Raw genomic sequence first — 9,846 nt, 5'->3', positions numbered from 1 at the left:
GGTTTCCACCGCCGGCCTCCGGCCGGAGCTCTAATGGAGCTTTGAGCCGGTGGTTTTGGTCACCTTCTACGTTTACTCTCGCTCTTCTTCCGCCCCGATCACCGTTGCAGCTCCGTCCGCCTCCGACCACCGCCATAGATCTTCTTCTTCCGTTTTCTTTCCCTTTGAATAAAATAATAGTAGGTAGGTATTGGGGTTTGTGTTGGTAGTCTCACTCCCAACCCTACTTTGGCTTTACCACTTTTTATTTTCTCTATTATTGTGTTTTTCTCTTGTTACTTTCACGGGCTTTTTCCTCTCGTTACTTTCACGAGCTTTTCATTATCATTAGCATAAATCGTTTAGTTTGGTTTCGGCAAGCGTTGATCTTATCATGGGCGAGCAAAAAAGAATAATGATGAAGACCTCCAGATCTTTGATGAAGCTTTAAGCTCCTTGAAGGAACATAGCTTCCTAGTTATGAAACAGTCTGCGATTCAAGTTTTCTATAGCATAGTTAGAAAAGTTGTTTCTATGTCTGACTGTAAGGAATGGTTTACCATTTCATTGATCGTTGATGTAAACGTTTTATGTTATGAATTAATGGAATAGCTACGTTTACCTTCAAAAAAAAAATATGTTATCAATTTTATTCTTTCCTCACATATAATTATAATGTAAATTTAACTTTTTAAAGCATTTTTTTGAGTGACGGGAAAATAACAGCCACTAACCAAGAGTTGTATTGGATAAACTACCTCGTCTTGTAACCCTAGCCGACAAATGACTACAAGCTAGAAGATAAATCAGTCTAGGTTACTTGCTTAGTTTATAACTGATTGACTCAAACCAAGAATGTCAATAAGCCGCTTTCTTTAGGAGTCGAATTTGTAACATTTTTTAAAAACTTTTATATATATATATATATATATATATCAATGTCGATTGTATTAGGTATAATTATGTATGACATATACCTAATTGTATGAATATTACTAGTACAAGTGCCGATAATATTCTATACAATAAGAGAAGTAGTATACCTTATTGGACATTTTAGAATACTAGAGGCAATACCAACATTGTTACATATGAACATTAATACACCGACAGAGAATAAAATCTAGGACATGCCAAATCTATTATTGCAATGCAAGTATATTGTCTACTTACCATGCTTATCACTTGATGTATAAAATAAATGTATAATTTCCCTTCAATCCCCGAAGTTTAAAGGAGAGCCTTAGGGTTCCAGGCCTAAGCTTTGGTGAGGATGATCTTAACACCGTACTGGGGTTGAAGAGTGAGAAGGGAAAATGGAGCATGCACATAGGAAGGAGGCAGGTCTAAGGAGAAATGGTGGAGAATCATGGCCATAGCCAATTTAACCTCCGCCATTGCAAGATGTTGGCCGATGCACACTCTTGGACCCGAGCTGAACGGGAAGAACGAAGCCTGCCCCTTCGTTGCTTTCTCTAGCCCTTCTGAAAACCTGTCTGGTTTGAATTCTTTAGCGTCATCGCCCCAAAGATCAGTGTCGTGATGCACAAAGATTATTGGCAACACCAATTCCATTCCATTAGGTATTGCTACCCCTCTTAGCTCTGTCTTCCCAGTCGTCTTCCGGAACAACATAGCTGCCGGAGGATACAACCTCAGAACCTCGTACAGAATCATTGTTACCTGCAAATCATATTCAATTCTCATTCATTCTTAGATTTTGTTAGGCGGCTGACTTGGAAAGCTGAGTCCAACAAGCTATAATTTTTGGCGCATTGAAAAGTGTTTACTACTAAGCATGTATAAAAAAAAAAAATTGTATCTATAATTTTTATCCTGATAAGCACTTAATCTTAATACTATATCTATTTTATCGTGCAACATTATTATTGTACGGGTTAGATAGTGTTGGACGGAGGCTTGAAGGGTAAGTCGAGACCCTGGTGGCTAGGGAAATTGTTGGGCGGAGGCCCTGAATGGCTAAGTCTAGCACCATTTATTTCAAAAATGTGACGTTGGATGCTATGCATGTGTAAAGAAATAAAATTATGTGTTTAATTCGTTACTCGCTATAACTTTTAGTGTAGTAGTAAGACACCTGATCCTAACAAGTACCCTAACAAAAGTAAATTTGCAATTAAGATTGGCAGGTGCTATGGGTATTCGGAATTGTTGGGCAGAGGTCTAAATGACTAATTAGGTTAGGAGGTTACTAGGAAGTAGTTACTCCGTATAACTTTTGGTATAGTATGTGGTAAGTGTTTGATGAGGCCTAATAGATGGGATGATGTTTGCTTACTATTTTGAGGCGATTCAGCCGCTCGAAATCTGGCTCAATTGTGTTTCCAAAAACTTGGAAAACCTCTTGGCGTGCCCGGGCTTGCCAATCTTGATGCTTGCACAGCATAACAATGGTGAAGGCCAGCAAGTTGGTAGTGGTTTCTTGACCGGCAAAGTAGAACAGCTTGCATTCCTCCATCACTTCATCAATCGTGAGTCCAACGTTGTTTCTTCTCCCTGTCCTAATCGCTTTGAAATTGGAGTCCATTAGTATCCCCAACAAGTCATCGTTTTCAGCTTCTCCCATTCTCATCGCTTTTATTCTTTTATTGATGATTCCCAGCATGAGACCGCGAACTTCCTTGTAGATTTCAACCATTCTCCTGTTGGTTTTAGTGGGCAAAAACCTCCATCCCGGGATATAAATTGATTGTGTATAAGAAAAAGCCAGCTTAGCTTGCTCTGTTTGGAGTTGGAATATTCTCTTCCCTTCTTCATAGCTGCTCCCAAATGCTGTTCTTGAAATTACATCTGCAGATAGGCTGCCCAGATGAGGCCACAGGTCCATTTCGACCGTCCCTTTCTCTTTCACCAAATTCTCCAATTTTCTTACCATGCTGCTGCAACACGCATGCATAGCTGGCAACATTTGCTATAACAAGCAAAATGATACATATATAGACAGTGAGATCGAGAGGCTTAAGAATTTATAATGTTTAGCCCAAACTAGTCCTTATACTAAATGGTAGGAGATTGGTCAAATGGGACCCATTTACATGGGTGAGAATTGAACCCCCAACCTCTAAGGTGCTGAACTACCAAGCAAACCATGTTGGTTAACCGTACAGGTAGTGTAACTAGTTAGAATAATGTTACCTACCTTTAAGTTATGTAGTTTGAAAGCAGGGTTGAGGAGTGTTCTATGCTTGGCCCAACCCTCACCCTCTTGAGATACGAGTCCAGTAACAAGCAACTTAAAGATTGGATTTTCGGACACTGGCGGCTTTTGAAATATGGTGTACTTATACAATATCTCTCTTAACATTTCTGGATCCATGATCAACACCCTCGCAACTGGCCCTTGCCAAAAATACGATTTCTTTCCTGCAACATACATCATATATTGTGTCATTATATTGTTTAGTATATATAATACAACGGAAATGAAATTAGAAAACGTATTGTAGGTACTAACCATATTTGTGAAGGATTTGATGGTGGAAGGGGAAAGCTCTAGGCAAGATGTCGTCGGATAGGCTGATGGGTTTGGAGTATTCTTGGGCGGTCATCTTCTTTATATCTTTCAAGTCTCCATGCCATAGCCTGTAAGGATTGCCGCTGAAGCCTTGCTCTCTCAGCCATTTTTCCACCTTCTTTGGAGTGAACCAGACGTAGTTTATTAACCTCCATGCCGCCCATGTCAGGGCACCGGCTATGAGCAGAGCCAGTGATAACACAACTGAGTTGATGTGTTCCACTACTACTTCCATTTTCTGTGTCTGTTCGTTTGTTTTTTGGAGGGGATCGGATAATGGACCTGAAGGTGAGATGAGTGTGTGTAGATCGGATCGGATCAGATCGGATAAGCAAGGACGGTTACTGCCTCGAACCAATTTAATAGTATAAAAGTTATACTACATAATAATGCATTGTATTTCTTGTTTTAGAATAATGTATTTTGTGAGTTATAAAAATATATGTTGCAGACTTGCAGCAGTTGAGAGGAAAATATAGATCGCGTGAAGAAAAAAAATTGAACAACCTAATAGTGCCATTAGCGTCGTTTTGGACCGTGATCTACACTAATGATTGGTCAATCGTTATACCCTGCACCACGGTGCACATAGCAATGTGCACCATGAACGTAAACGACGTCGTTTCGATGTTAGTGGACGCGGACGTGAATGACTCCAGGGAATTCATTATCTATAATACACATAATCATTATCTAGAATACACAGAACGTTTGCCTACACAGAGCCCAAAATACACAGAATATTGACACAAAATACACAGATGTTAGTGGACGCGAACGCGGACGCGAATGACTCCAGAAAATTCATTATCTATAATACACATAATCATTATCTATAATACACAGAACGTTTGCCTAGAATACACAGAATGGTTGCCGATAATACACAGAATATTGACACAAAATACACAAAATTCATCCTTCTAACATTCAAATGCACAAACACATCACAACCTGTGTTAATAACATGAATACACACAATATTGACACAAAATACACAGAATTCATCATCCTAAACATTTGAATGCACAAACACATCACAACATGTGTTACTAACATGAATACACATAACAGTTGTCTAGAATACACAGAACGGTTGCTTAGAATACACAGAATGATTGCCTGGAATACACAGAATATTAACATAAATACAGACACCGATCGAACCGGGAAACGTGATTTTCAAAAAAAACGGACAATTAATTTACAATGCTCAAAACGACGTCGTTTGCGTACGTGGTGTACATTGCTATGTGCACCGTGGTGCACGGTATAATTTGCCATGATTGGTGATATACTCCATATTTTCACATTGTTGGATTGAGTGTAGAAATGGGTCCAAGATGGTCTAGTGGGCTTGAAAATCAGTAAAATTGGGCTGAAATGGGAGAGATCGAAGTGAGCCACCAATCATTATACAATCAACCATGGATCAACAATCAAGATAAACCAACAAACATAAAAATTTAATTTTAATGTTATTAAATACTTATTTTTTGCCAAAGACCTTATAGTCTAGTGGCATCCGGTATCCCGGTTAACACTTTCACATGGATGATGGGAGTAGTTATGAACAGATACTACATTCTAACAGGGGGTAGTACTAAAAAAAAAACTTATTTTTTGAAGTTCTATTTATTTTTGTGTATGGAAGATTTATTATTTGATATATTACCAAATAATAAATAATAACACAAAAAATAAATTAAAAATAAACATTTTTTCATGATCCACTTTGTGACCGATATGACCTCAGTTGTTAAAGATCTTGCGTTTTAATGACACCCAATTGCACCCCAGAGTGGGTAGGGGGCTAAAATTCTCGATTTTAATAACTTGCAGAGTAGTACCCAAAAGAAAGAAACAAAAAATCTCACTGCTTCAATTCGCTCCGAAAGATCAGATCAACAAAGGATTATTTGGGGCCGGATCGGAGATCAGACATGCAAAATTAAAGCAATGAAACCACTAAGATGAAAGAGATCAAAGAATTATTATATATGTTGATGAAGGCTAGCTAGGTAGCTAGGGCGAATCTATCAGATTTTGTGGAGGACGAGAGGGGCACCAAACTGGGGTTTAAGAGTGACCACAAAGCAAGGCGAATGAGCATAGGAAGGAGACAGCTGAAAAGAGAAGCGTTGAAGTATGGTTGCAATGGCGATCTTTGCTTCCATCATCGCAAAATTATTCCCAATGCATGTACGTGGACCCCACCCGAAAGGCAGGAAAGCCAGCCGGTTCTTCGTTGCTTTCGCCACCCCCTCTGCAAATCTTTCCGGCTTGAACTCCCCGGCGTCGGCCCCCCACACGTCGGGATCTCGCTGGACAAGGAGCGACGACAATACAAGGATAATATTTGGCGGCAGCTTCATTTCGCCTAGCTTTGTTTCCTCGTACATGGTTCGAATTGTATAGGGCGATGGAGGGTACAACCTCAAAACCTCGTTCAGAATCATCGTCAACTGTACAAATAAATGTCAAATAGGCCATTAAACTACACACCAAAATGCAATTAGGTCATTGAACTTAAAAAATATGCAATTGAATTCTAAACTAACCAATTTCATGTAATTAGTCGAATTTATAAGTTTATATTAACTGACTACAATGAGGTAAGTCAGTCTATCACTTACAATCTTGAGACGGTTGAGTCCATCAAAATCCGGTTTATTGTTACGGAAGACTGATTGAACCTCTTGCCTAGCGCGGTCCTGCCATGTTTGGTGAATGCTTAACAAAATCATGATCCACACGAGAAAATCGGAGCCGCTTTCTTGGCCAGCAAAGTAGAAATGTTGGCATTCTTCAATCACTTCATCAGTGCTAAATCCAGATTTCAGCAGAACTCCCAACAAGTCTAAGTCCTCCTCCTCATCATCATCTCCCACCTTCTCCTTCATGCCTCTCTCTCTCTTCCCAATCATACCCTTCATCATGCCTCGAATCTCATTGTCGATCTCATGCATTCTTCTGCTTCTCTTCGATGACAATAACCTATCAGATAAATAATAATTTTGAGTTTGTCACCAGAAAACTCACAGTAACTACCAGATGATGTGTACTGTCAGTAAACTGAACTTGTCACTTTGTGGTTATCAAGCAATCAATCTGACCAATTTGATTGAGATTAATTAAATAAAAAATTTAGATTTTGAATCGGAAGTTTAATTACCACCAATCTGGAGAATAAACAGAGTGAAGGACTTGACGCGTGAGTTCTGCTTGTTCAGTTTGCAGACTAAAAATTTTGTTTCCTTCAACGTAGCTGCATCCGAAAGCAGTTCTTGAAATCACGTCGCTGGTAAATCGATCCAAGTACGGCTGCACATCAAAATCGCACCAATTCTTCTCCGAGGTCAACAATTCCCACTTCTTTATGATCATTTCTTCGCAACTCAATGTCACTGAAGGCACCATACACTAAAAGAAAAAAATATCTGAGATTATGAACAGATATTGCATTGTAATAGAGTCATAGTATTAAAAAAATACTTTGATCTTGTCGGGATAGAAAGCAGGGCTAATAATTTTCCGATGGCGAGCCCATTGCTGGTCTTCGTAGCGGCCCAAGCCGGAAACAAGGAACTTGACGAGAGGATGAGGTTTAGGGCGCTTGAATATGGTGTTGTTCATAAAAACCTCTTGCATTAGTTCCGGTTCCGATATAATCACCCTTGGCGCTGGACCTGACCACACGAAGCAATTTTTACCTGCATGCATGCATGGTTCCCATTTAATATAAGAGGCATGGAATTATGGAATGATAGGAAAATAAATTATATGGTAATTAAATGATTAATTTGTTTACAGATACATAAATTGCTAACGATATACAACATATATTAACTACAAATATGTCATTTTTGGATTAGTATTCACAATGTAATAATATGAATCTGGTTGATAGTATAACACATCGTTCAATTCCTTTTGCAGTGTTAACGTTAGTGGAAACAAAAATTAGTGGCCCACAAGTAATTGGTTGGGACCACTAACAAAAATTATTGGGTGGGACCACTAACAAAAATTATGGTCCTGAATCCTGATTAGTGAACAGTGAACACCCCCAATCAACCCGCCAGGAAACATGCAAAACCCAATCATATTTTTAGTTCCAAAACTACTAATGGTCCTGAGAGATCGCTCGTGTTAATTGGATAGAAAGTAGAAGAATTTTTTTTTTAAAGTAGGAAAATTTAAATTATTTATAAAATTAATAACCAATCAACTTATCATAACTCTATAATTAATTAATTTTAGTCTGCTTATTTCGAACTTCAAAAGAAGCCAATTCAATTACTACATTCATTTCTCTGTGGTTCACACACATACTAGGTCAAGTTATCACATATTATGCCATTGAATAAATGTTTAATAAAAAATATAATAAAATTTAAAGAGATTAAAAAAATAGAAATAATAATAAAGACAAGTTAATACATTTGAGTATTTGACGGCATTACTAACTTAGAGAAAAAAAATAGTAAAATCAGAAATAATTTTTAAGTGTACAAAAAGTATGTACAATACACAAATTATCATTACAACTAATAAGTTCACCAACACAGTTTTTATTTTCATTAGAGCTCTACCCTTATTGGCATTTATATATTTTACTAGTTAAGTTATTGCATATTACACTATTAAATAAATGTTCGATGAAATACATAGTAAAATTATAGCAAAATAAAAATAATATGAGTACTCAATATATCAAGAATATATATATATATAAAATTATGAAAAAACTTGTAAGTGTACATACAAGTAAAGAAAGAATGAGAAGGGTAAAATTGGAAATAATTTCTAAGTGTACAACAAAGTAATCACAATGTACAAATTATCACTATATATAACTGATTATAAGACATTTTTACCTTGTTTGGCATTTATATATTTTGGTAAAAATGAAAAATATGATGTTTAATTAGGTGCATGCTTGGTTATATCAACTATCGAGCACTCAATGTAAATCAACACCTTAGAATTTTTTAGGAAAATCTAATCCAAATCTAGTGGATGCCCATATATTATTTGTTATCACTTTATTGTGTTTGTGCATGCATATTAATTGTGTACTAAAATCCAAAAATAAAATTAGAGAGCAAAGTGGAAAATGAGAATGAATTATTGAAGAATATAATGAATTGAGGAGTTCTATATATGAGCATTTACATACATACGCACCATACTTGGTGACAGCGAGATGGTAGAAAGGAAGAACGCGAGGGAGAATATCGTCAGAGAGGTTAATAGGCTTAGACTTAGCTTTAGCGCTCAAGTTTGCCATCTCCTTGGTATCACCATAGAATACTCTGTACGAACTCCCATTCAGCCCTTGTTGCCTTAACCATTTCTCCAGCTTTCTTGGCTTCAACCACACCCATTGCACCACCCTGCATGCCCATATCACCACCGCAGCTACACTTACAAACAAGAATAGTATTGAAACCCAGAATTGTATTCTATCCATGGTTTGGTTAGAGAGATGAGAGAGGTTTATTATGTGGTGTAAGGCTGCGCTGTTGAAGGAAACTCAATAAGTTCAGAGAAAGAGAGAGAGAGAGATGAGCCCTTCATGGTTGATTATATATGGCCATGATAATGACCTATCTCAATCTCTAAAGGGTAAGGGTGAGAGAGAGATATGAGCCCTTCAGTGTTGATTATATAGCCATGATAATGACATATCTTAATGGGTTTAATTTGTAAATGCACATGCATCTGAACACTAGTTGATTTTTGCCACATTTTTAGTGGATGATCTTTTGCCACATTTAATTTTTAGTGGATGATGTGTGTGTTTGTTTTTTGAGTACTACTGACTTGGTACGTAGAATATTTATAATTACTTTCTTAACTTTCTAAAACATAAACAGTCAATATTGCTTTCAGTACTGAGACTTGAATCCACCTTTCCGATTATGTTAATTAGACTAAAAGTTTGAGAATATAGTGATGATTTTTGAGGAGTTAAGTATTTATTAGGATTTAGGAATCTTTATCTTTTATGGACCACTCTTTGTAGGGTATAGTAGTAGCTAGCTATATAAGATTAGATGAGCAGGAGTGAGAAAAATGTCATTTAATTTATCTGTGTGGTGCAACAAATATGTCACTATTTTAATTAGGAATTATTCCCATCCTTAATTGACTGCATCTTTTGGATAGAAAATAAGCATTTCTTTCTCCCACTTGGAAAGAGAAAATATTTCAGATAATTTAACTGAAAATGTTTATTTTCCAAATCTTTTACCTCAAATTTCATACTATCAGTTACCTAAAAATTAATATAATATATCACAATGGAAATTTTCATTCTTTGAACA

General features: G+C 37.0%; 2 protein-coding genes across 2 annotated transcripts; both read right to left on the bottom strand.

The window, feature by feature from the left end:
* Positions 1-975: 975 nt before the first annotated feature.
* On the bottom strand, positions 976-3,851 carry LOC116005373 (cytochrome P450 CYP72A219-like). Its single transcript, XM_031245657.1, has 4 exons — positions 3,455-3,851; positions 3,140-3,363; positions 2,279-2,911; positions 976-1,662 (listed from the first exon to the last, which is right to left on the bottom strand). Exons 1-4 carry the CDS (start codon positions 3,747-3,749, stop codon positions 1,237-1,239), a joined length of 1,578 nt encoding a protein of 525 aa, XP_031101517.1. The 5' UTR covers positions 3,750-3,851; the 3' UTR covers positions 976-1,236.
* Positions 3,852-5,320: 1,469 nt separating this feature from the next.
* LOC116006509 (cytochrome P450 CYP72A219-like) lies at positions 5,321-9,146 on the bottom strand. The gene is made up of 5 exons (XM_031246921.1): positions 8,705-9,146; positions 7,010-7,227; positions 6,690-6,937; positions 6,151-6,511; positions 5,321-5,979 (listed from the first exon to the last, which is right to left on the bottom strand). The coding sequence occupies exons 1-5, from the start codon at positions 8,988-8,990 to the stop codon at positions 5,554-5,556; spliced, it is 1,539 nt and encodes a 512-aa protein (XP_031102781.1). The 5' UTR covers positions 8,991-9,146; the 3' UTR covers positions 5,321-5,553.
* Between the last annotated feature and the right edge of the window lie 700 nt (positions 9,147-9,846).

The sequence above is a fragment of the Ipomoea triloba genome, chromosome 2 (assembly GCF_003576645.1).
Source record: "Ipomoea triloba cultivar NCNSP0323 chromosome 2, ASM357664v1".
NCBI lineage: Eukaryota > Viridiplantae > Streptophyta > Magnoliopsida > Solanales > Convolvulaceae > Ipomoea > Ipomoea triloba.
The sequence above is the reverse complement of the archived record's forward strand: the minus strand, read 5'-3'. Positions and strand labels throughout refer to the sequence as shown.

Excerpts from the sequence above, each read along its gene's own strand:
- LOC116006509 (XM_031246921.1), bottom strand. The coding sequence starts at position 8,990 with ATGGATAGAATACAATTCTGGGTTTCAATACTATTCTTGTTTGTAAGT. Across the intron at positions 6,938-7,009 it reads TCTATCCCGACAAGATCAAA|TGTATGGTGCCTTCAGTGAC; the intron begins GTATTTTTTTAA and ends TTTTTCTTTTAG. Across the intron at positions 5,980-6,150 it reads GACTCAACCGTCTCAAGATT|TTGACGATGATTCTGAACGA; the intron begins GTAAGTGATAGA and ends TTATTTGTACAG.
- LOC116005373 (XM_031245657.1), bottom strand. The coding sequence starts at position 3,749 with ATGGAAGTAGTAGTGGAACACATCAACTCAGTTGTGTTATCACTGGCT. Across the intron at positions 3,364-3,454 it reads TCAAATCCTTCACAAATATG|GAAAGAAATCGTATTTTTGG; the intron begins GTTAGTACCTAC and ends TGTATGTTGCAG. Across the intron at positions 2,912-3,139 it reads TCAAACTACATAACTTAAAG|CAAATGTTGCCAGCTATGCA; the intron begins GTAGGTAACATT and ends TGCTTGTTATAG.